This window comes from Cannabis sativa, chromosome 4, assembly GCF_029168945.1.
Source record: "Cannabis sativa cultivar Pink pepper isolate KNU-18-1 chromosome 4, ASM2916894v1, whole genome shotgun sequence".
In the NCBI taxonomy this organism is placed as follows: Eukaryota; Viridiplantae; Streptophyta; class Magnoliopsida; order Rosales; family Cannabaceae; genus Cannabis; species Cannabis sativa.
This window is the reverse complement of record NC_083604.1, coordinates 855030-880944: the sequence shown is the minus strand read 5'-3', so window position 1 is coordinate 880944 and position 25915 is coordinate 855030. Positions and strand designations below refer to the sequence as shown.

The window sequence follows — 25915 nt, the reverse complement described above, 5'->3', positions numbered from 1 at the left end:
GTTTTACGAAAATAAAAATTATTGGGCATTTTATTTAAAAATTATGTAGTATTTTTGAAAATTACTAAAGAAAAATATTTTTTAGGCCCTTAGGCTGGGTGAGCCCTAGGCGCGGGCCTAGTTCGATTTAGTTCAGGCCTGGCCCTGCTTAGACCCTTAATTAAAATAACTGACTTAAGGCATTTTGAATGAAAATTGCCATTTTTGCTTTAAATTTTTAGTTGAGAAGGATGTTGCTTATTGGAAGAAGAAGTTTTGCTGAGAGTTGAGGCACTACTCTGGTGGCTCTTTTTGGTTTTTTTTTGAAATAAAGCGTATATATATTAGAAGGAAACAAATAGTCAGACCTCACGGTCATTACAGAAAATATTACTCGGAATAGTAGAGACTTCTACCATACCAGAAATATTGTTGGCAAACACCCACTTGGCCACATTATGGGCCGCAAAATTACAGTTTCTAGAAATATAAGAAAAATTACAGCAAGTGAAAGAATTAGAGAGATGTTTGCATTGTCTTGCGTAGTTCTCAAGCTGCCAAAAGGATTCGTCACCCTTTAGGTTCTTGATCACCATCTTAGAATCACTCTCCACTATAACAAAAGGGTGATGCATAGTGGCCGCCGTCTCCAAAGCTAACATACAAGCCGCCGCTTCCCCAATAAGAGAATCACTGAAGTGAAGCTTGTTAGTCGCCACCCACAAAATCGATTCCGTATGATCTCTGGCAATTGCCACCACACACATGGATTCCGCCCCGACTCTGACATCGCAGTTGATCTTGACCCAATCCTCAGGCGGGGGGGACCAATCCCGAGTATCAGCAACCTGTCGAGACTTGCGCAAACTGGATCCATAATCAGCGTAACAATAATTTATAGAATCAATGTAATGTTTCAAGCTACCCATATTGTTATTATGAACCTTCTCGTTTCGAGCCCTCCAAATCGTATCAACCACGATAGAAGCATAAAGGAATAAATCATCTGTATCCACTCCTCTGGTCCTAAGGTTCCACAGAAAACTAACCCAGTCCCACATACGGGCCCCAGATTCCACAACAGGCATAACTCCCCAAGGGGAAGATCTCCAAAGGTGAGACGCCAAATCGCAATAGAGAAATAAATGCTCCATAGTTTCGTCACCATTACCACAAAAGGGGCAGGTGGTTTCATTAATACCCATTCTCTTAGAAAGGATAGCCCTAACGGGTAGCGCATTGGAGAGGATACTCCACCAAAGGACTTTGTGACGCTCCAGAACTTTTGAACTCCACAGCTTGTTCCAAAGGTTCGGAGCAACATTACACAACGGAGCCCGTCTCATAGCTTGGATCAGATAGGCCGATTTGGTAGAGAATCGACCATTAGAGTTCTTTGACCAGATCCATCTATCTCTACCCTGACCACTCGGTTTACCGCCCCTCAAGATACTATTAACTGTTTCCCTGTGAAAGAGATCATTGAGCTTCCGGATGTCCCAATTCCCGTCAGGTAAAAGCAGATCCGACACAAATTCAGATGTTCCCTGGTAGTTGTGCTTGGGCTTAGGGTAAAAATCCCTGCCATGTATGACCCATGGGTCATTCCAAATGCTTGTATCGCTCCCATTAGCTATCAGTTTGCAAGCCCCTTCCTTTAGAATCTCTTTTGTACGCACCACATTCCTCCAAAACCAGGAGTCAGAACTCTTAACATCACAATCAAAGAATTGTCTACCCCGCAGGTATTTTGCTCTAAGCACCTTACAGCATAAAGACTGGTTCTCATTGAGAAGATCCCAACCCCACTTGGCTAAAAGGGCTTGGTTCATTTCCAAAGATTTGCGAAATCCAAGCCCGCCCTGAGACTTGGGTAGACACAGGTGGTCCCAAGCCTTAAGACAGATCCCTCTGTTACCTTGTTCACAACCCCACCAAAAGTCTCTAACCATCCCGTCAATTCTTGAAGCCAGTTTTTTTGAGAGTTTCGTCGTTTGCATGGTATAAACAGGCAATGCCAGGCCAACAGATTTGATCAACGTGGCACGACCTGCCTTAGAAAGTGATTTTAATTTCCACCCATGCAACTTCTTAACCAAATTATCCAGGATGAAGTTGAAATCAGCATCCTTCTGACGGGATCTAAACAAGGGGAGTCCCAGATAATTTATGTTTCCCATCCCACAATTGAGCCCCAGAGCCTGTTTAATACTCCTCTTCATCCCGATACTTGTATTACCAGAGAAGAAAATGGATGTTTTGAGCTTGTTAATACTTTGGCCCGACCAATTACAGAATTTCTCTAAGCACTGCCACATCCCCTTGGCTTCAATCAAATTAGCCCTGCCCACCAGAATAAGATCATCGGCAAAGAAAAGGTGGGACAAAGATGGGCCATTTCTGCTCAACTTAATACCTTTTATAGTTCCACAGTTTAGAGCATTCTCAAGGATGCGTGAAAGAATTTCCGCCGCCCAGATAAAAATGTAAGGGGAGAGGGGATCCCCTTGTCGAATGCCACATTCTGGGTTAAACCCACTAATCTTCCTACCATTGAGCAGGAGGTTGAAAGATGTCGTTGTAAGGCATTGTCGGACCCAATGGCGAAACTTCTCAGGAGCCCTGAAGCTGCATAGGACATGATCAATAAAAGACCAGCTTAACTTATCATACGCTTTAACTAAGTCAATTTTGATAGCAAAAAAACCCTCCTTCCCTTTCTTTTTCTTGAAAGAATGGATAATCTCTTGGATTAAGACATTATTATCCTGGATGCTCCTGCCCGGGACAAAAGCAGCTTGGGTAGGACAGATCAGTCTCGGGAGGATCACTCTAACTCTGTTAGCAATAACTTTGGAGATCACCTTATATATGACATTACAAAGGGCAATCGGTCTAAACTGAGACACTTTCTTTGGGTTAGGGACTTTAGGAATGAGTGTCACATTAGTAGTGTTGAAGCCTCTATGTAAATTTCCAGTGAGGAAGAAATCTGTCACAGCATCACAGAAATCTTTTCCTACCGAATTCCAATAATGTTTGAAGAAGAGAACAGACATTCCATCCGGCCCAGGAGCCTTCATACTACCCATCGAGAACAGTGTTTGTCTTATTTCTTCATAACAAGGGATAGCCTCCAGCCCTGCTTGTTCCGAGGGGAAGAGGTGGTCCGAAATCAGGTGATCTAATCTTTCCAACGGCCCTTGGGGCGGGTTTTTAAAAATATTCCCCAGAAAATCAGTGAATTCTTTTCCAATTGCATCTCGATCAGTTAACCAAACCCCATCCGAACTCAGGATGCTCTCCACTGAGTTCCTTCTATTCCGAATTGTAGCCGAGAGGAAGAAGAACTTAGAACATTTATCACCATCCTTTATCCACGAAACCCGGGATCTTTGCTGCCAGTAAATTGACTTCCGTCTTAGGGCCTCATTAAGATTATTCCTTATCTCCATCTCCTGAGCCCAGGCTCTAGTACCCGTAGGCATACTTTGGATAGCTTGTAACTGGTCTTGTAGCTTGGAAATGCACGTATCTAGCTTGCCGTATTGTTCCCGATTCCAATTGAGCAGAGCAAGGCGCGATGCACCCACTCTCTTATAAACTCTGGCCGGGGCCCAATCATGAGAAACAGATCCCCACGCATGTTCCACAATTAAGGAGCTACGGGGGTCCCTAGTCCACCAGGCCTCAAAGCGAAAAGGACGCCTGCTTCTGGAATCTTGGACAACAGACTTAATAAAGAGAGGCCTATGATCAGAATTGCAGGTGGCGAGAGATTGAACTACCACCCTAGGAAAGAGTCTTAGCCAATCATCATTGCCAAGAGCTTTATCCAGGGCTGACTTGATGTGCCTGCTACCATCTCTATGGTTGTCCCAGGTCATGCAATCCCCTTTAATTGGTAAGTCAACCAGAGCATGATCATTGATGAGGTTTGAGATAAAGGGGGTAAATTGGTCCTTTCCCCGGGATCCTACTCTCTCTGAGTCACTCAGCACAAAATTCACATCCCCAAGGATTAGCCAAGGTCCTCCGAATTTACGACCAAGCTCCATCAAGTTAGACCAAAAGAGCCTCTTTTCATGATAATAAGGGGGTCCATACACACAAGAAAGTAACCAAGGATTCCTAGGGGGGTCCGAGTAAACAATACCGGAAATCTGATTTTTTGAGATCATAATAGTTTCAAACATAAACCCCTCTTTCCAAGCCAAAATAATACCCCCCGCAAGCCCCACAGCCGGAAAAATAATATTATGATAAAAATGGAGATATTTAAGAGTACGTACCAAACTTGTAGCTTCCACTTTTAATTCGGAAATGAAAATGAAATCAGGATCGCACGACCGAATCAGGGCTTTTAATTCCGTAATCGCAAGTACGCCCAAACCCTCTACAGTTCCAAGCCACACCTCTCATGGCTCCTGTGGAGGAGGAACATCGTCCTCCTCCACAGGGGTCAAATTCACCTCATTAGCACCGACCGCCGAGCCCACAACAACAATTTGAACCAAATTAGTTGGCAGAATTGAGATATCCGCCAAACGGGCCTTGGCCTTCCAAACCGTCAGTCTAGAGGATTGTCCCAGAGACACTGGCATGTCAACTTGCAGGGATACATTTGCGGAGATCATAGAACTCCCCTGCTTGGTCACTTCATCACTATCCAAAGGCTCATCTTGTTGAAAATTAATCTCTTGGCCACCTCCCAAGGTTCTAATCTCATACAAGTCCAACTTTCCAAAATGATTAAGCTCTAGTAGCAATAAAAAAGAATAAGGAAGAATTAAAAGAAAAAAGTTAAACAAGGCCTTATCTTCATTGGTAGAGTAAACAGCCTTCTGCCCAATATTTAGGAAATCATATTGGCCCAATTCAATAAGAGGAGTGCACGGCCCACCATCCGCCTGAGCACTAACAACCAAAGGCCCACCAATAATACGCCTTTTACCAACCCGATCCGTAGCCAACCCACCTTCCACAAAGCAATTCTCCACAAGAGGCAAATTCCCAAGTCCATTTGGACCATTTCCAACAACATTCGGCCCATTAGTAATATTGACCGGCCCAAAGACTCCTTTACCACATCCACCATTCAAAACTGTTTGTGCACACGAGGAACGGTCACCTGGGCTTTCCTCTAAAATAGGAAAAATTTCAAGAAGCTTTCCCTCCTCCTTAACGTCAAAAGGAAACTTATTACCCAACAGAGAAATAGTCATTTCACAGTTTGCAGGTTTGTACTTGGACTGCCAGGCAGCACGCAGGGAAAAGCCTAGACCAGCTGGCTTTCGAGAAGTCACCATCTTCGCCCTTCTCGATTTGCGGCCAGGCCCAATCCTCACCGCCGGAGGCGATCGGAGCATAGCCACAGATGGAGAAAAGGTCGAGAAAATCAGTCGAAGAGCAATGAGAGCTCCATAAAAAATATCCTGGGAGGATGATGCAGATGGTATCCACGGTCCGTAAAGAGGAAACGGGGTGTCAACACTAATCACCAGCGTGGCCGGAGAACAACCATTTTCGATGCACGACACACCAGGAATCGCACTGCAGTTTCCACTTCGACTAAAGCTGCAGGGATGAAGCAAAGGGACGATGTGAAGAAAAAACAGGGACTGAACACAAGCCATAATCTAGAACACAACAGTCTCCACAAGCCCCGGCCATAGCAAGACCATGGAAAATCCTATTGGGTATCCAAACGCGATCAACATCAGGCCCATATTTAAGTGCTAATGTCCGTCCTCCGCATCATTTAATCCTCGCTGCCTCCCATTTAAAACTTTGTTGAAGACCGACTGTCAATGGCACAAAACGATTTATATTTCATTACTGAATCTCCTTCCCATCTCTCTCTCTCTCTCTCTCTCTCTCTCTCTCTCTCTCTCTCTCTCTCTCTCTCTCTAAATGATTTTTTAATTTGTTACTGCCAAAGTTACTCTGGTGGCTCTTTTTGGTTTTAATTAACATAACATTTTGAGTAATTTGTGACATAAGTACTTAAGTTTAATTCTCAGTTGTAAATAAATACTTAAGTTATATTTTTAGAACTTTATATGTACCTAACTATTAAATGTTAAGTCATTATATTCACGTGTCATTTTCTTATTGATATATTTGAACTATTTTTTTCAAAATAATAAAAAAATTAATAGCTTGGTCAGGGATTACCACGTGACAATTTATTTAACCAGGTACCTACAGAAGTGTTAAAATTATAACTGAGCTATTATTACCGTAAAAAATTAAACTTAGATATTTATTTACAATTAAGAGTTAAACTTAAATATTTATGTCACAAATTACTCTCACTTTTTTTTTTTAATTTTTAGTTACTCAAAACTGTCAAGATCAAAGTGTAATTATAATTTTTTTCTGCATTTTCTAAATTTAGAGTTGTTTTCCATGTATACTATTGGCTACAACACTCAAATCTAAGCTTATATTTGTAGACACACCATGTTTATGAACAATTCAACATGACACTTAATACCTGAAGTCGATAAAAACTGTAAATTACTAACAGTTTTCTAATTTTGAAGTTTTACTGCGAAATTTAAGTTTTGAGAATTAAATGTAAGAAAAATAAAAATATTAGAGGTTTTGGTGCAATTTATCCAATATATTTATGAATTTTATTTTTACACATAAAAATGAGAAAATACACAGAAAAACCCTAAACCCTAAATTCCCTCTATCCCTTCGTTTCTTCTTCTTATTCTCCTCAATCTCCGGCCACCGCCACGGTAATAGTACCAGTCGCCGTCGATCTCACTCTCCTCACTCCACCACTGTGTGTGTTCATCTCTTTCACATAAAACCATGAGAAAGCCCAAATCCAAGTCCTTACGCAACCAAAACAGACTCTCAGAGGTTAACGAAATCCAACTTCTCAACTCATGGATTGAATCGCAGAAGCCTGATTCCGGTTCCAACCCATTAGCTCTTCCTCCTCTCCGCTCTGGCGAACCCGTTGGCCGAATCGATGGCTCATTATTCTCCCGCTACTCGGGAGTAACCATGTTCGACCAGTTGCCGATTTCTCAGAAGACAAAGGATGGTTTGAAGGAGTCAAAATACATTAAGATGACTGATATTCAAAGAGCGGCTTTGCCTCATGCTCTCTGCGGTAGGGACATTCTCGGCGCGGCGAAAACCGGTTCCGGGAAAACTCTTGCATTTATTATTCCGGTGAGTTCGAATTTCTTTGTTGTTGATGCATTTTCGTTTAGAGTTAGGGTTTACGGTTCGTTTGGTATGTCTTATTGTATTGCATTGGATTAAATTGTGTTTAATTTATATTTATATAGTTTTAAATAAAAATATGATATGGTATACACGGCATACCAAACAAACGCTTAGACTATGTTTGGAAGTTGGATTTTGGTATGGAATGAAAAATTGTATAGAAAAACTCTAAATTCAACAAAGTTTTTCATATCGAACTTGAAACTTATTTTTTTCTCTGTATTTTTCTTTTTTCACTAAAATCTAACTTCCAAACATAACCTTAGTGTTTGAGTTTGCTGAGTAAATGAGAAGTATGAGTGAACTTTGAGAAATGAGTGAGTGTTTATAGTAATTAGCATGAGAAAGAAGAAGACAATGAATATTAGGAATTTTTACGTATCAGTTATAGTGTTTGGATCAAAACTCACTCATTGTATGTAATCACAAGAATATGTAGAAAATTAGAGTTGTTATGGATTAGTACTTGAGTAGTTTTATTATCTGAGAGTGATTGATATTGCTGCCAATATTGATAACTGATTATTGCTTAATCTGGTGATATATTTTTCATGGGTAGAAACGGCTTACTGGTATTATCTGGACTCGTTAATTAGGGTCCAGAAAAGATTGCTCCGATATTTCAACATCCATGAAAATTGTGTATGTTTTAGGTATTTAAGACATCTTGCAAAATTTTGAGAAATTCGGAATTATTTACAATATAGAAAGTAGTGTTACAAAGTCCACACGCGTATAATATAAAAGAGTCACGTGTGCAACAAATTGTTCGAACCCTGTTTTTAGTGTGTAAAATTTTTCTAAATTTATCAATATTTTGTAGGATATATTAAATAACTATGAGGTACATACACCCCTTTTAGTGGGGTGTACCATAGAATTTTCCCTTTAATTATATTGTCGAAGAATATTAGCATGAAGAAACCATCAGAAGCCGATTAGTGCTTCCTAACTATTCCTTGTTTCTGTCTATTTCTTTAAACTCTTTTTCAATGCTCTTAGAGAATCAACTTTTGTTGTACATTCTGTAACTCTGTTGATTTCAGGTTTTGGAGAAACTGTATCGCGAGAGATATAACCGTGAGGATGGAGTTGGCAGCATTATTCTGTCTCCCACAAGGGAATTAGCTAATCAAACTTTTGATGTATTAAGATCAGTTGGAAGGCACCATAATTTTAGTGCTGGTCTTCTAATTGGTGGTCACAAAGATGTAGACATGGAGAAAGAGCATGTGAACGATATGAATATATTGGTCTGCACTCCTGGTCGTCTTCTTCAACACATGGATCAGACTGTAAATTTTGATTGCTCACAACTTCAGGTCTTAACTTTGTTATTATTGTTCTTATTTCCAACATTTAATTGGTTTATTTGCACAAATTAAGGCAAAGATTTTTTCTTTTTATCTAATTTTGGGGGGAATTTCCTACCCAGGGAACAGGTTTTGATCCTTGATGAGGCAGATCGCATTCTTGATGTCGGTTTTAAGAAAGCTGTAAATGCCATCATTTCACAGCTACCGAAGAAAAGGCAAACGTTTCTCTTTTCTGCAACTCAAACGAAATCTGTTCAAGACCTTGCAAGACTTAGTTTAAAGGATCCAGAGTACCTTAGTGTGCATGAGGAGTCTGATACAGCCACTCCTACGAGTTTGAACCAACGAGCAATTATTGTTCCTGCAGAACATAAGTTAGACATGTTGTGGAGTTTCATAAAGTCAAATCTTAACTCTAAGATCTTAGTGTTCTTCGCAAGTCGCAAACAGGTTATCTTGTTGCTTTAATTTTATCAATGTGATATACTTTTCTGACTTGTTAGCTCTTTTTTCACCCTTTTTGGACTATTTTTGCAGGTAACATTTGTCTTTGAAGCGTTCAAAAAGCTCCGTCCTGGAATACCCTTGAAATGTCTTCATGGAAAAATGAAGCAGATAAAAAGAATGGCTATATATTCTCATTTCTGTGAGGAAAAACGATCTGTTCTGTTCTGCACCGATGTAGGTTCAAGAGGCCTTGATTTTAACAAGGCTGTTAACTGGGTTGTTCAGGTGAGGATAATAATTCATTCTTCAAACAGAAATTTACTATTGAATAATTTCGATTGGATCTAAGATGGGTCTTGTTGTGCATAGGTGGATTGCCCTGATGACATTAAAACTTACATACATAGAGTTGGTCGGACTGCTCGATATGATTCTTGCGGGAAATCAGTTATGTTTCTTTTGCCATCAGAAAAAACAATGCTCGATAAATTGCGAGAAGAGAAAATACCCATAAAAACTTATAAGGTACTATACTTGCAAGTACAGTATATTCATTCCAGTTTGAATTTGAATAGTTTTGTTTTGTGTATTATCACTTTAAAGTAACAGGTATTCTGTTTGTTTAGGTAAAACTAGACAGAGTGCAACAAGTTACGGGGCTGTTATCAGCTTTGCTAGTCAAGTATCCAGAGTTGCTACCTAAAGCTCAAAGGGCTGTCACAACATATGTACGGTCTATTCTTAAAAATCGAGACAAAGAGATTTTCGATGTGATGAAACTGCCAGTTGATGGGTTTTCAGCATCATTGGGTCTTCCGTTAACTCCAAAACTGCGTTTTCTAAATCAAAAAATTAAGAAAGGGAATAATATAGTAGGAAAACCTTCTCTTGTCGAACCAGAAGATTCTACTGATGAGGATGAGGATGAACTCGATCTTCCTGGAGAAGAACTTGATATCAGTGAATTCAAGACAAAGGAAGTGGACGACACCAATGTGGTTCTCGTAGACAACACCAAAATTGAAGATGGTTCAGCAAGCAAAATCGCAGATGTCGTGTATGTCATTTTTTTTTCATTCTTTGTTGGTTGCTAGTGCATATTGAGCTTTAAAGGTGTTTTTTTTAAAAAAAGAAATTCTGCTTGATTGTTATTGCAGACCACCGACTAGAGTCTTGAAGAAAAAGAAGTTGAAGATCAATGTGCATCGACCCGTGGGAACCAGAGTTGTCTTTGATGAGGAGGGCAACTCATTACCTCCACTTGCAAGGGTAGCTCACATGAACGGTAGCGATTCAGCGCTGCTTGATCAAGGTATGGCCTTCTAACTTCATATTATCATAAAGCATTGTTACGAGACATCATGATGCTTAACAACTTTATGTGGTTAAGCATTACCAAAGTGAAATAAGTTAGATTCGATATTGAATTGCACCCATAAAGATGCTTGGCATCATGAGTTTCCTTTAGCATTTCTCGTTATCATATTAATTTTCAGTCTTACAAAACAAAACCCCTTAATATCGATTTCCCATTTTACAGAAAAGAAGAAAGAATTTTACAAAAATTTGAGGGAAGAGATGAAGCTTGCGGACAAAGAAGACAAGCTCCTCGAACGCCAGCGTCTCCAAGAAAAGAGAACTAAGGAGAAGATGAAAAGAAAAGGTAGACTAGAAGATGAAGAAGAAGATGATGGCGAGGACGACTCTGATGAAGAAGAATCTAGGAAGAAGAAGGGCGCTAAAAGATCGAAGAAGTACTTCGATAGCGAGAGTGATGACGGAGAAGACAATGGGGGTAAAGCTAGTATCAACACTGACGCAATATCGTTACAGGAGCAAGAAGCTTTGGCTCTCAAATTGCTAAGCTCGATGAACAAAATTTAAGAGGGAAACAAACATGGATCGATCGGGTATTGAAATCTAATCTAAACCTGCCTAGTCCAACCAATTTTGTCTAAATATTTAATTTACTGTTTGAGCTTTACAAGTTGAATTTTGTTAATATATTCAATTTACTAATCCTTGTTTTCATAATTAATAGAGTGCTTTGACACTGACAGACAAGTTGTATTGTACCAATTTTGCTTTTAGTATAATAGAAAGATGAGATCATGAGAGTGCTCACTTTGTTTTCCATTAGATTTGGCCTATGTGTGAGTACACTATTAATTACAATAAAATAATGTATATTGTTTGCTAACCTATATATTTGAGCATTGTTATTGGACATTAGTAGTGTCCAGAATTTTTTATAGGTGGCGTCTTACGAATAGCTAGCGAATTTCTTAAAAGCTATTTTTTTAAGTTACATAGAATTCGATATTTAATTATACTAATAGCGGTATGACACCGAGGAAGGTGCTAGGCATCAGTGGTGTCTTTTAGTAATTCTCTATATATTTATATAAAAAGCATTGTTATTAGACATCAGTAGTGTCTAACACCTTTTAGAGGTGGCGACTTACGAGTGGTTAGCTATATTTCTTGAAAATTATTACATTAAATTATATGGGACACAATTTTTAATTGTACTAATAGTAATATGACACTTAAGAAAATGCTAGGTACCACTTTTTAGCATTTCTCTTACATAAAGCTATTTCTCAATTCTTTTTTCTTCTTTTTATATGTTTTAAATTATCTGAATAAACCTCATAGAAACCTGAATAGAACATACATGCTTATTAATTCTCCATGTCTATACTTGTTGTAAGTAACAAAAACAACTCTAAAATTCTCATTTGATTAACTAACAATCTCTTTTAATTCACTCTTCTATAGCTTTATATTAGAGAGGACCTAAAACAGAATATGTTGAAACTCGAGCTCGATCTCACATGACAGAAATTACTCCAAGAACAATCGGAGAACACACACCACAAAACTCAATTCACACAACTCAATAGTGAAAAGTATTTGAATGGTTTAAGCTTTATTTTTCAAAGTAGCTTATGATTACAATGTGTTCAACATCTATAAATACATAAACTCAATGACTATACTTGAAAAGAATTGAAAGGTAGAACAACAACAACAATTATTTATAATTCTTCACCAATTTTACTATAAATTTCTGTAAGAAAATATTTGAGTTGGAAAAATTATGACATACAGATGTAGTGTTTTCTTATGAGCATTTCTTAAGTGAGAGAACTCATACAAACATTAACATTATATCTTTACATATATATATATATGGTTATTTTGTATATATGAAGAGAAGAGATCAAACAAAGATTCAAAGTGATATTTTTTCTTCCATATATTATATCCCATCAAACTTTTCTCTATACACTTTGTATGTTAGTGTAAAATTTTGCTTTAATCTATCTAAAATCTCTTTCTTATATTGATTTAAACGACTTTTACAATCATAATCTTGAAGACCTTCTTAGAGCATTTGATGAAGTTGTTTCTTCAATCACTCAAAGATAATCTTCAAGATCTTCTTCATGAATTCTCAGTACCAACAGCAGGAGTAGCATAATCAATCACTTAAGTTTGTTTAATTGATTGGAAAACTTCATCTGTGGTAATGGAATTGAAGCCAACCTCCAAATTTAGATGTAAAATCTTTTCTGCACCTGATGATTATTAAACAATACCCGATGAAAGAACACTAGATGATAGCGTTATATGAAATTAGAGATGTTTGAATGAAGAAAAAAAGAAGCAATTGCGTTGAGGAAATTTAGCACATCTACATTAAAGTTTAGGATATGTCTAGTGTTCCCGTATTTTTTTAGAGCATTATTATAAAACACCATAGTGCCTGGCACTCTTATGCGGTAGCATCCTATAAATAGTTAATAGTTTTTTATAATCATTATTAAGACTCGATATTAAATTGCACCAATAATAATACAGCACATCTTTCTATTTTCTAACATATGGGAATGTTTTTTTTATAAGAAAGGTACAGTAGAACCTCTATTTAAGAATACTCTATTCAAGAATAACCTCTAATTTGTTATAAAAAAATCAAGTCCCGATTTGGGCCAGTTATAAATAAGAATAACCTCTAAATTGTAATTAGTTATACATTTTTTAAGTCCCGTATTAACAAAATATACCTCTATATAAGAATAATTACATCTTAATAAAATATATACATGTATTTTATAAATTTATTTATGTAAAATTAATAATTTTATTTTAAATTATAATACACATATGAAATTATATTTACTCTAAAATATTTCTATTATGATATAGTATTAATGATTATTTATTGTTATTATTGTAACATTGATATTTTTTGGTTTTTTAATTTTTTTTTTCTAGTGTAACTCTATTTAGTTATAACCTCTCAATTAGAATATAATTTACTTGGTCCCAAGTGTATTCTTGGATAGAGGTTCTACTGTACTACTAAACATGGTCAACGTTGTTTGTTGATGCATGGTATAGTCTCAAGATAATATTGCCAAAAAATGATACGTAATATTCTTGTTTAGTAATTCAATCAATTCTGAATACTCCCACATGGATTACACACTACACTAGCAGCTCATTAGTGTCTTACAAAACACAAAGTCCTTTGCCTAAGCAATTCATACCTTTCTCGGCCTTTTGGCTAAGATCAAGTGTAGTATCTGTTCTTATCAGTTTAATATCTGATATGTGGGTCAATGACTCACACGATATTAAATTAATTTTTTAAGGGGAAGAGTCCACCACAATAGCTTGCTATTGGGACTCTTGAGTGTTGCCTGTGCTTTGCACTATTGCATGGGCTTGGCGCACCCCTCCAACCTTAGTTCAAGATTGCTTGGAATTCCCACTCTTTACATCTTCTCCAAATTTCTAACACTCATCATTTTTGCTTCAAGTTTTCAGTTGACAAGGATGTTGTTAGCTTTGAATTGAGCTTTGGGCTCACACTACTCATTGGTTACTTTCATCAATAATGAAAATAGTATAGAGTTTCACAACTATGGTAGAGAGAGTTTAGAGTTGTTTTTCCATGTATACTATTGGCTGCAATACTGAAATCTAAGCATAAATATACTAGTGAAAAATGAGTACTATCATGGCAATGGCAATCATAAAGAATAAATACTTCTAACTAAGGTTGTAAAACTCATACACCTGAATTCGTCTTGTTTCTGCTATAATTATATTTTTATTCATTTTCAAGTAATTTCAAGCTTTAAGATAGTGATTTCATGAGAACTTAGCTGTTTTTGTCAGTTATGGTAAGAAAGAAAAGAACCACGCATTTGGAGAAATGAGCTTTTCAGGTGAAGTTTGATTGAATCTTAGTGGAATGAAATTAAATTTATTTGGAAAAATATTCATGTTCTCATATACATAAAACACTATTTAACACATAGCAGATAGCTTGGATTGTTTGTAATGGTCTTTAGTTGACTTGCATAAAATAAATGAATGACTTTCTAAGCCTCTTTTAATTTGGGGTGACATGATCAGTATATTAAGAAGCCTTGCTTTCTCCCACATTGATTACAAGCTATATTATCAGCTCATAATGAATAATAAAACCCAAGTCCATTGTTTAAACAAATCATACCTTTCTCGGCCTTTTGGCTAAGATCAAGTGTAGTATCTGTTCTTATCAGTTTAATATCTGATATGTGGGTCAATGGCTCACACGATATTAAATTTATTTTTTAAGGGGAAGAGTCCACCACAATAGCTTGCTATTGGGGCTCTTGAGTGTCGCCCATGCTTTGCACTATTGCATGGGCTTGGCGCACCCCTCCAATCTTAGTTCAATCTTTGTTTGTAGTTCATTGCTTTAATCGTTATCATGGTTTTAATGGAAAGCAAACAATGCTTCTTCAAGATGCAAAACACCTCAAATCTTTTTCTAGCTTCAATTTGACTCATGTTAAAAGAGATTGTATTGGTACTTTGTTGCTATCTCGGCTTTTATGCCTTTCAATGAAGATAAAAAAAGTTGTTTACTATGTTCACTTGTATTTTCAGGATTCAAGTGCTTTTTTTCTTACTTTTTTCACCATTAAAAATCCAAACTTGAAGTATTCCATGAGTCCTAATGTGTGGTTAATCCTATATATGATATGAGAACTTTGAATAGAAAGATATACATGCTCAATTCTCTATATAATTCGATTCCAAGATTCCCACACGCGCAGTTGAGTTAGGCTCGAGTGGTTCTCTAAAAATTTTGAATTTGACAATAAAAATAAGACAAAGTACCGTCATGACAATAAGAATAAGTTGAAGTATTTATATATTTAGATATGTCCCAATCTCTTTTAATTTACTTTACAATATTATAAGTGTCGATTAGAGAGAAAATAGCACATAATAAAGCTTCCATCAGCTTAAAAAAATTCAGAAACTCAATGACTACAACAACAATAATAATAGCACCAAACAAGACTCATCCAAGTTTTTGCACCACTGCATGGACTTGGGGCACCCCTCCAATTCAGTCTCTTATTGGACGTTTGGTATGAGATTTAGACTTGATGGGAATTGGAAATTTGGAATGTCAAACTAAATTAAATTTTAATGACCAATGGATTTGTGTTTCCAACTAGCTCCTACTTTTCAAATTAAAATAATAGTAATGTAAATCTCCTCCAACACTTGGGTTTCATATTCCCTCAAAGTCTATTCCGTCCAACTCAAACTCACTTAATAAATACCTCATCAAGGGGTGTTTGGTTGAAAGGAATGAAATCATATCTAGAATATGAATGACATTCCAATATTTTAAAATGAAACCAAACAAATGAATGAAACAAAAGTTGTTTTCTTTCCATTCTATTTCATGTCATTAACTCCAAACAAACGTCAGCCAGCCTTGAAACTTAGTGGGTCATAGGAAAAAAAATTATTTTTGGGTTTTTATTTAGAAAAATGTGATATTTTTAAAAATCAATAAAAAAATATGTATAATCTTAAAAGTGAAAAATATTTTTTTTGGTTTCTGGACTAGGTGAGCCCTAGGCACAGACCCAGCTCTCCTATGCACAGGACCGGGCCTGTAGTTCAACACATATAGATAAATGAATTTTTCATAGATTTTAAATTTCTGTATATTTTTTGAAGAAAAATTTACACAATACACTTAAAAATAATTTTTTTTTTATATTTATACAGACTTTTTTTTATTTATATTTTTACAGTTTTGTGTTGTTTCAACATTTCTTTCATGTTTTTGCAATATTATACTATATTTCTGGAGCTTAAAAATAAGGCTAATTAGGATTTTTGTCCCATGAACTTTGACATGTACCAAATCATGCCTCCTGAACTTTTAAGATCGTTAAAAATGCTCCCTGAATTATTGAAATTGTTGGATTTAAGGACTTTTGTCAAATTTCATTCAGTTTTACTATTTCAAAGACTGTTTATGTATTAAATTATGCTCCCAAACTTTGATATCTACCAAATCATGTCCCTTGAACTTTAACATGTACTAAATTATGCCCTCTGTTTTTTCATCCATGTTACACTTTTTTATTAAAATTGGAAAAAAGTCCTTTAATCCAACAATCTCAATAGTTCAAGGGGCATTTTTAACGACCTTTAAAGTTCAGAGGGTATGATTTGGTATATGTCAAAGTTCATGGGGTAAAATAGTCAGAAAAAAAGCCCGTAAAAATATAAAAAACTCAGAATTACCTAAAAACGTAATTTTTTATTGTTTTTGAGTATTTTTGAAATAACCCTTTTTCTCAAATTCCCCCCAAAAAAAGCCCAATAAAATAAAACAGGCCCACGAAGGCCCAACCAAATTGCCGACTGGGATTGAATCTTCTCAACCAAGTCAAACCAAAACTGTTTATTTTATTTTGAGTTTCCCAATTCAGCTCAAGGGTTTCGGCGCTATTTTTCGAATTGAGAAACCTTTCCATCATAATGGTAAGAATTCAGAAAAGCTAGGGTTTTTGAATTTCATTCTTCAATTTCTCTTTTCTTGTTCTTATGGGTCTTAATTCTTTGTTTTGTAGGATGATTTTACCGAAGAATTAGAGCCCTTGTTCGATTACAGGCGTATTCAACCACACAATTTCGTTTGCCTCGATGACGGTGAGTTTTAACCCTAACTATCTATTTTAAATTTGTAATGGTTTTTTTTATTAGGTTTGATTAGAAAGATTGAAGCTTGAATCGTTTTTGATTAGTTTCATGTAATAGTGATTAGTGTTGGATTTGGTTTTGGGGAAATAAGTGAAATTTGATAGTTTCTACTTGAAGGAGTAGTAGTTCTTATTGGAACTTTGAAACTATTACTTGTTAAGAAATGAATTTAACCATCTTTTACCACTGTAATATTTCCCTGTATTTACTGTGCTGAGGTGTATCTTTTACTTTTCCTAGGCTAACAAATTCTGTTAGGATTTGATTCTGCAATTGTAAAAACGTGTAAATATTGTACAATCATTACTCTAGAATATTCTTGTACGGTACAATGATTGAATATAAAAGTCTGGGCCAGCCTCAAAGTTTGGTGAGCTGAGCATTTCAACATTTCTGCATTTCTGCATTTTTTCTCTGTTTTCTCTGCTTTCAAACTTGGTATCAGAGCAGTACCTGCACCGGTGGTGCCTATTCTCAACTCAGCTCCATGGCAGATCAAACCCCAGCTCGTTCAGGTGAACAGAGCATCTCCAGCGTCATGGCTCAGTCATCAGTTCCTTCGGCAAGTGCTGTAGGTTCTCAGGTTGTCACCACTTTGAATCAACCCTTTGCCTTGAAGCTTGATAGAAACAACTATACGTTGTGGAAGACTATGGTATCTGCGATCGTCCGAGGTCACAGATTGGATGGATACCTAAAAGGTACCAAAGTTAGACCAGTGGAGTTCCTTCCTGCAGATTCGTCGACAGGAGAAGAAGGTGTTACAGTTAATCCAGAGTTTGAAATCTGGATCGTGAATGACTTCGATTCTTTGCTTGGATGGCTCTACGGATCGATGACGGAAAGCATTGCTACGGAGGTGATGGGCTGTGAATCATCTTCGAGTCTGTGGCAGGCCTTGGAGACGTTATTTGGTGCCCATTCTCGTGTGAAAATGGATGACTACCGAACTAAGATCCAAACAGCAAGGAAGGGTGCTATGTCCATGGCCGATTATCTTCGACAAAAGCGTCAATGGGCTGATGTGCTTGCTTTGGCTGGTGATCCCTACCCAGAAAAGCAACTAGTATCAAATATTCTCTCAGGACTCGACATTGAGTACCTACCGATTGTGCTTCAAGTTGAAGCAAGGAACTCTACATCGTGGCAAGAGTTACAAGATATTTTGCTAAGTTTTGATAGCAAACTTGACAGATTAACCACACTTTCGGGAGCTACCAAGAACTTGAATCTGTCTTCTCCTTCTGCAAATCTAGCTGCTACTAAACCTCCCAACTATCCTGGAAACAAAGGGAGTCACTCAGCACACATGGGTACTGGAAGCCGTGGCAATTCTAGTCATCAAAGAGGAGGAAGAGGTCCAGGCAGATTCAGAGGAAGAGGTGGTGGTAGGAGTAATAACTCGAAACCGACTTGTCAAGTGTGTGGCCGCTACGGACACTCTGCAGCTTATTGTTACAACCGATACGATGAAAGTTACATGGGTTCAGATCCATCGCCGGGAATTCTGGTTCGAATGGCAAAGGTTCTCAAGGTGGAAACAACAATGGTGCTTCGGCTTTTGTTGCAACACCTGAGATGGTAGAGGATGGAGCTTGGTACGTTGATTCGGGTGCTAGTAGCCACATCACTGCAGATACCAGCAACATGACTCAAAAGAATGAGTACAATGGTGAGGAAACACTTACTGTTGGCAATGGTAATCACTTAAAAATTGCTCATGTTGGCACTAGCTCTCTTGTTTCTGTGGATAACAAATGCTTAGTTCTTAATAATGTTTTACATGTTCCCAACATCACTAAGAACTTACTGAGCATATCTCAACTAACATCTGAGAATAACGTATTTGTTGAATTTTTTGCCAAACATTGTTTTGTGAAGGATCTGGACACAAAGAGAGTGCTTCTCCAAGGGACAATTAGAGATGGTTTGTATCGGGTTGGACGGACAAGGGAGTTTAGCCACCAACTCGCATGAGTCTTTAAGTTTTCAGTCTGTTAAACCGTTTACTGGTGTAGCTTTTCAATCAAAAGATCAGCATGTTGCTGGATCTAAGTCTGTTGTCTTGAGGAATAAGTGGCACAAGAGATTGGGCCACCCCTCTAGTCGTGTCTTGAGTCTTGTGTTGAATACTCTTAATGTAAAACCTGTTGTTAATGGAAAAGATACCTTCTGTGAAGCTTGTCAATATGGCAAATCGCATGCCTTACCATTTAATAACAATCCCAGTCGAGCCAAAGGTCCTTTAGATTTAATTCATACAGACCTGTGGGGTCCTGCACCTATTGTTTCCAACACAAACTTTAAGTTCTACATACACTTTGTTGATGACCACACACGGTACACCTGGATATATCCCCTCAAAACCAAAAACGAGGCTCTCTCAGCCTTCATTCAGTTCAAAACGCTGGTCGAAAACCAGTTTGAGAGAAGAATTAAATCACTCAAAACCGATTGGGGGGGTGAGTTTCAGTCATTTGCTGAGTGTGTTGTTCAAAATGGAATAGATTTCCAACATTCATGTCCCCATACCTCAGCTCAAAATGGGCGAGCCGAGAGAAAACATCGACACATTGTCGAGATGGGGTTGACACTCTTGGCACAAGCTCACATGCCCTTGAAATTCTGGTGGGATTCATTTCAAACTGCTGTGTATCTAATAAATAGATTACCCACACCAGTTTTGAAAAACCAGTCCCCTTATGAGATTGTCCATGGAAAGAAACCAGACTACAAGTTCCTTAAAGTCTTTGGAGTCGCATGTTATCCGTGCATTCGTCCCTATCAAACACATAAATTCCAATTCCACTCGGTCAAGTGCATAAATCTAGGATATAGTGATGCTCATAAAGGGTACAAATGCCTTAGTTCCACGGGTAGAATCTATATATCCAGGAATGTTATATTCAATGAAGAGGACTTTCCATTCAAAACCGGATTTCTAAACAATTATAGACCTGAACAGTCTGTGTGTGTTAGTGTGCCTTCTTGGTCTGTCTTGTTTCAGTCTCTAAACCAGTCCATGTCCAGCAACTCAGAAAAGAACAACTCACCTGATACAATGTCTCAAGTCCCTGGAGAAGGTGCTACAGCTCAAACAGATCCTAGTGATCAAAACCAGGTAACTCGGGTTAACTCTCCTTCTGCTACTTCACCTGGTTTCTTTGATGAGTTACCTGCAGATTCACACAGTCCAGGTGGTTCTACTGATAACTTGAGTGGTGTTGGTTACTCGAGACAATCTCTTGGTAATGTCAATGCTGGTTCTCTCGACTCTCCACAAGAAATCGTGCCTACAACCCCTTCTCACCCAATGATTACTAGAGCTAAGGCAGGGATTTTTAAGCCTAAAGTCTACATGGGACACTCTCAATGGAATTGTGATTATGAAGAACCTACCACGGTTGAAGAAGCTCTTAGACATAAAGGCTGGAATAAGGCTATGTCAACTGAGATGATTGCACTCAAGAGGAATGGAACTTGGATTTTAGTTCCAAAGTCTGAAGGAATGAATATTATTGGTAATAAGTGGGTGTATAAAGTGAAATTGAATGCTGATAGTACATTTCAAAGATACAAGGCGAGATTAGTCGCAAAAGGCTTCAATCAAAGGCCCGGCATTGACTTTGGGGAGACCTACAGCCCTGTTGTGAAGGCATCGACAGTAAGAATCATTCTTACCATTGCTGTAGCTAAAAACTGGGACATTAGACAGCTTGATGTGAATAACGCGTTCCTTAATGGCGAACTACAAGAAGACGTGTACATGGAACAGCCCCAAGGCTTTGTTGATGCATCTAAACCAGATCATGTATGCAAGCTTGTTAAATCCCTCTATGGACTAAAACAAGCACCGAGGGCGTGGTACGACAGGCTAAAAAGCACACTCATCAACTGGAAGTTCAGAAATTCTAGAGCCGACTCCTCTCTATTCTTCTACAAAGTTCCAGGTGTGATTATTATGGTGCTAATCTATGTTGACGACATTATAGTGACTGGAAATAATATTGCCAAACTTAACCAATTCATCGACAAGCTTCATGCCATGTTTGCCTTGAAAGATCTAGGGGCCTTACATTATTTTCTTGGGATCGAAGTTCATAGAGATGAAACAGGTCTCTATCTTAATCAAGGGAAATATGTCAAGGAATTATTAACCAGAACTGAAATGCAGCATCTGAAGTCATGTTCGACTCCAATGACCGTAGGCAAACCATTGTCAAAGTCAGATGGGGAGACTCTCTTGAATCCTACTGAGTATAGAAGTCTCATTGGTGGCCTCCAATACCTCACTCATACCAGACCCGATCTTTCATTTGCAGTAAACAAACTTAGTCAGTTTCTACAGACTCCAACTTCTTCACATTGGTCTGCTGCAAAAAGAGTTTTAAGGTATCTCAAAGGCACCATGTACCACGGCTTGCACATCAAAGTATCTGATAGACTTGCTATCACGGGTTACTCAGATGCTGATTGGGCGTGTTGTCCCGATGATCGAAGAAGCGTAGCTGGTTACTGTGTATATCTTGGAGACACACTAGTTTCTTGGTCATCCAAGAAACAAGCCGTAGTGTCAAGGTCTAGTACGGAGTCCGAATATCGTGCTCTTGCACAAGTTTCTGCCGAGATTGCTTGGATTCAAGCACTCCTTACAGAATTCGAGTTCCCTCTTCATCACACACCTATTACATGGTGCGATAATATGGGTGCAAGTGCCTTAGCTGCAAATCCTGTCTACCACGCACGCACAAAACATATAGAGTTGGATGTCCATTTTGTTCGAGATAAAGTTCTAAACAAGGCTCTTGAAGTTCGGTATGTACCATCCAGTGATCAAATTGCTGACTGTTTAACAAAAAGTCTTACCAACCACAGGTTTCATTTCTTAGTGGACAAACTAGGTGTTGTTGAGACACCATCTAGTTTGAGATGGGGTGTTAAGAAATGAATTTAACCATCTTTTACCACTGTAATATTTCCCTGTATTTACTGTGCTGAGGTGTATCTTTTACTTTTCCTAGGCTAACAAATTCTGTTAGGATTTGATTCTGCAATTGTAAAAACGTGTAAATATTGTACAATCATTACTCTAGAATATTCTTGTACGGTACAATGATTGAATATAAAAGTCTGGGCCAGCCTCAAAGTTTGGTGAGCTGAGCATTTCAACATTTCTGCATTTCTGCATTTTTTCTCTGTTTTCTCTGCTTTCAAACTTTACTTGATTAAGATTTTGAAATGAAATGAAAATAAAAAATTGATGCTTGAAATTTTACTTACAGATGATGAGTTGAGTCCCTGTCCAGCTTCTCCAAAAAGGAGGAAAGTTGAGGTAATGAATTTCTTCTCTGTTTGTGAATACATGGAAGTAGGATTGATTGGGAGAGGAGTGGTTTGAAATGGACTTCTCTCTCTCTGTCCTTTTTTGGTTTTTTTTTTTTTTTGACAGTTTGAAGCATATGGTATTAGGTTGAGAAGGTGGTGAGAAATGGGAAAGTAGTTGATATACTTGATAGTGAAGAAAAGGAAAATGAGGACTGGCTTCCGCCTCCACCCAAAATTTCTCGCAATGCTAGGATTCTTGCTGAGAATTCCACCATTAAAGAGTTGAGGTATAAAAAATAATTTAGCTTTCTTCTTATTATCCCTAAAATAATGTGTTAGCTCGGGCTAAACCTTCCAAGTATACAGATCTCTTATCAAAACAGATTGACAACTTTCCTTTTTATTATATCTGAATTAAATAGTTTTTGAACTGTTACTTGTTATGTTGCTTCATTTAATTTTCTCACAGTTTAGACAGTTTCAATTTAAGTACCATTCTGTTAGGCTTTAGGATTAGTATGGTGTGCTAGCATATAATAAATTGAAGTACCATTCTGTTTCGGCTACTGTTAAATTGTTTTCCTGAGCTTCACCACATTTTTTTTCTGATCAAATGCCCTTGTGCATGCAGATTAAAGAATAAAGAGCTAGTATCATTTGCTCAATCAACCCAAGATGTACTGAAAGCTATAGAAGAGTCTGCTAAGCAAGAGCTCAGTAAATCATTGCAGCTTTCTTTGGATGCTGCTGCTGAAGATAACCCAAAGCCACCTTCAAAACCATGTGCTGAAAGAGCTAAAATAGTTATTTCTATCCAGGACAAAGATGGACTAAAGCAATTTCGTATATACATGGTATATTCTCTTAGAAAATTGTGACCCTGATTTGTTTGTACTCTTATACATGATAACTTATTTTTCTAATTATTGGTCAAAGTTTGTGCTTTGGGTTTTGGCAATTTTATGGTTTTCTTAACATAGAGGTTTTAGGGAAGAAATATATCATTCTAATGTTAGTAATTACAAGTAGAAGCATTAAGTTTTTATCGGACTTTGAGAGAATTCAGGGAGCTGATAGAAATGGCATCCTTGAGGCCTGGAAATTGTGTAGGCTTTTCAATGAACGCAAACTATGATTAAAGCTGATACATTCAGGATTCAGCTGGCAAAACTTATCGCCTTCAAACTTGTGTTGGCTACTGCAATTTTCTTCAGTATAAATAGAACTTTATATGGTACTCACGTAGTGGCTTTAAGCTTGGATCTACATTTGGGGTTCTTCACTTCTCAGTCATCATCAAACCATTCTCTATGCGTGCAAGAACTTGATCCATGATTTTGCATTTTAGAATGCTTTGTTTAATTTATCTCTGGTTAAGCTGAGATTGTTTTATTTTATTTCCTTACAGTTGCAATTTTCCATTATACATATCCCAAAAATAGAATTTGAGTTTCCTGTTTTATATTATTGAGTAATTTAAGTTTCCTGTTTTATATTATTGAGTAATTTAAGTTCTTCAAATGTGTAGGATGATAAGTTTGAGAGGCTATTCAAATTATATGCCGATAAAGTTAAGCTTGACAGACAGACTCTAGCATTTCGTTTTGACGGTGATACAGTAGGTCCAGAATCAACTCCTGCAGCTTTGGGAATGGAGGATGATGACCTTATTGAAGTTCATGTTAAGTCAACCCGATAAGGTAATTCTCCATCACTACTGAAAAAAATTGTTTTGCATTGGTTGGAATATTTTTCTCTTATGATTTGTAAGATGCGTGTTTCCATATGTTCTAATCAAATTCATTTAATTTTAAGATGGTTCCTCTAAATTTAAAAGCATTGTGTGATAGGCATGTCGAGTGTTTTTATGTGAAAAGTGTGCAAATACCATTAAAGAATGAGACGATATTTCTGTGAAGTTTTTATTAACACCATGAATTACATTCGGAATACCTAGTAGAAATGACGATGATGTTTAAAAATTATGGTGTTCCCCCTTTCGTTACTCGTTTTGAATGATTAATGGTTGATAATGTTTCTTCATTTGGGGAGAATACAAATGTTTGATCGACATACAATGGACACTCACCCCTTAAAAAGGATTCTTATTCTATCATGATCGTTGCTGATTCTTTCGAACAATAGTCAAAGCATCTTTAAGTTTTTTGTAAGTTTGATTCGCATGCATATTTGTTAGTCTTGAAACTATAATGGAGAAGAATAACATGGAATTGAGTTCTGCTCTCGGTTGCTCAAATAGATTTTAGTTTTGCTTTACATCTCATTTTGTTTCTTTCATCATTCGATTTTTTGGTAATTCACAATCTCAACTGCATTGTCTATTTCAGGTTTAGAGGACATAAGCTATGGTTTTCGAAAGGCCAGAATGCACTCGGTGTTGAATCCTTTTTTCGGGTTATGACAACTATTGACTCGTTGTTTTTCTTCTTCTTCATTTTGGGGGGTTTAGATATATTATGGCCATAAGTGTACAGCTTCTTTTTAATTTCTCTATAGAACACTTTATTCTCTTTAGAACTTTGCTTTGGATAAATGGTATTCTGGCAATTTTGACAAGTCATATGTACTAATGATGATTATTGACTTATCTTTATCAATGTTTCCTTAAACAACATCATAACAATATAAATGCAAAAGATGGAAGTTTTCATTTTTAATTTTTTCTAGTTTTATTTTTACTCTTTATGAAGAATTGTTTGTTGTTTTACTAATTTCACAATATTTTTCATTTAAGGATTATTGGGCGAGTCTAATGTTTACCATTTTTTAATAATAAGATTTAAACTTGAAAACAAATTATGTGGTTTTGTATTTTGAGTGTATTTCATTGAAGGTAAAATTTTGGATTTTGTTTGTAGGATTTTTTTGTGTAAGATTAAATGACATCATTAAAATTATATGTACATCGGAGAGTAATCATTAAGTTAGTCTTTTAAAGGATCAAACATAAATTCATTAGGATTATTTCACAAAAACAAAAAAAAATTACAAAAATACGATTTCACAGAATTTTAAACATTTTGATGATTTTTTTAATTTTATTTACAGAAAATACAGTCTTTTTATGTTAGTTTTGTTGATTTATTGTTATATGCATGTTATTTTTTAGTGTTATTTTAATGTTATTTTTATGTAATTTTCTTGTTGATTTTATATTGTTTTCGTGTTATTTTTTGGAAAATCGTAAAAAAAAAAAAATATTCTTTGAACGTACAAATATAATTATTTTACAAAAAATAGTGTCTTATGTAATTATTCCTAAATTCTTTCATAAGAGACCATAACGGGATTCGAACCATTAATCCAAATAAGAAAAGATGTCAACAAAAATATCCTTACAACTACACTATACAAGATGTGGCATAGTTACCGATGGAGGAGGCAATTCGTGTTTGTGAGTTGTATTCGTGTCGTCTCGAAACCTATGTATAACATGTATATGCTCGACATGAATACAATCCGCTTATTAAACGGGTTAGACAAGTAAATCT

At 36.8% G+C, this 25915-nt stretch overlaps 2 protein-coding genes and 2 non-coding genes across 4 annotated transcripts; all 4 read left to right on the top strand.

Annotated features, from left to right (window-relative positions):
• The first annotated feature begins 6612 nt into the window (after positions 1–6612).
• Positions 6613–11132, top strand: LOC115714022 (DEAD-box ATP-dependent RNA helicase 32). Its single transcript, XM_030642531.2, has 8 exons — positions 6613–7176; positions 8280–8555; positions 8676–8999; positions 9087–9281; positions 9366–9521; positions 9623–10053; positions 10154–10308; positions 10537–11132. Exons 1-8 carry the CDS (start codon positions 6808–6810, stop codon positions 10878–10880), a joined length of 2250 nt encoding a protein of 749 aa, XP_030498391.2. The 5' UTR covers positions 6613–6807; the 3' UTR covers positions 10881–11132.
• A 2419-nt stretch (positions 11133–13551) lies between these two features.
• On the top strand, positions 13552–13747 carry LOC115715401 (U2 spliceosomal RNA). The gene has a single exon (XR_004011275.2). It is a non-coding gene; the product is annotated as a U2 spliceosomal RNA (small nuclear RNA).
• Positions 13748–14525: 778 nt separating this feature from the next.
• LOC115715424 (U2 spliceosomal RNA) lies at positions 14526–14721 on the top strand. Its single transcript, XR_004011295.2, has one exon. It is a non-coding gene; the product is annotated as a U2 spliceosomal RNA (small nuclear RNA).
• Positions 14722–16728: 2007 nt separating this feature from the next.
• LOC115714020 (uncharacterized) lies at positions 16729–25081 on the top strand. Its single transcript, XM_030642530.2, has 7 exons — positions 16729–16859; positions 16949–17027; positions 22361–22410; positions 22548–22690; positions 23035–23257; positions 23932–24103; positions 24752–25081. The coding sequence occupies exons 1-6, from the start codon at positions 16857–16859 to the stop codon at positions 24100–24102; spliced, it is 669 nt and encodes a 222-aa protein (XP_030498390.1). The 5' UTR covers positions 16729–16856; the 3' UTR covers position 24103; positions 24752–25081.
• Positions 25082–25915: the final 834 nt, after the last annotated feature.

Coding starts and splice junctions, on each gene's coding strand:
- LOC115714022 (XM_030642531.2), top strand. CDS start 6,808: ATGAGAAAGCCCAAATCCAAGTCCTTACGCAACCAAAACAGACTCTCA. Junction 7,177..8,279: donor CTCTTGCATTTATTATTCCG/GTGAGTTCGAAT, acceptor TGTTGATTTCAG/GTTTTGGAGAAACTGTATCG. Junction 9,522..9,622: donor TACCCATAAAAACTTATAAG/GTACTATACTTG, acceptor CTGTTTGTTTAG/GTAAAACTAGACAGAGTGCA.
- LOC115714020 (XM_030642530.2), top strand. Junction 17,028..22,360: donor TTTCGTTTGCCTCGATGACG/GTGAGTTTTAAC, acceptor TTTTACTTACAG/ATGATGAGTTGAGTCCCTGT. Junction 22,411..22,547: donor CAAAAAGGAGGAAAGTTGAG/GTAATGAATTTC, acceptor ATATGGTATTAG/GTTGAGAAGGTGGTGAGAAA.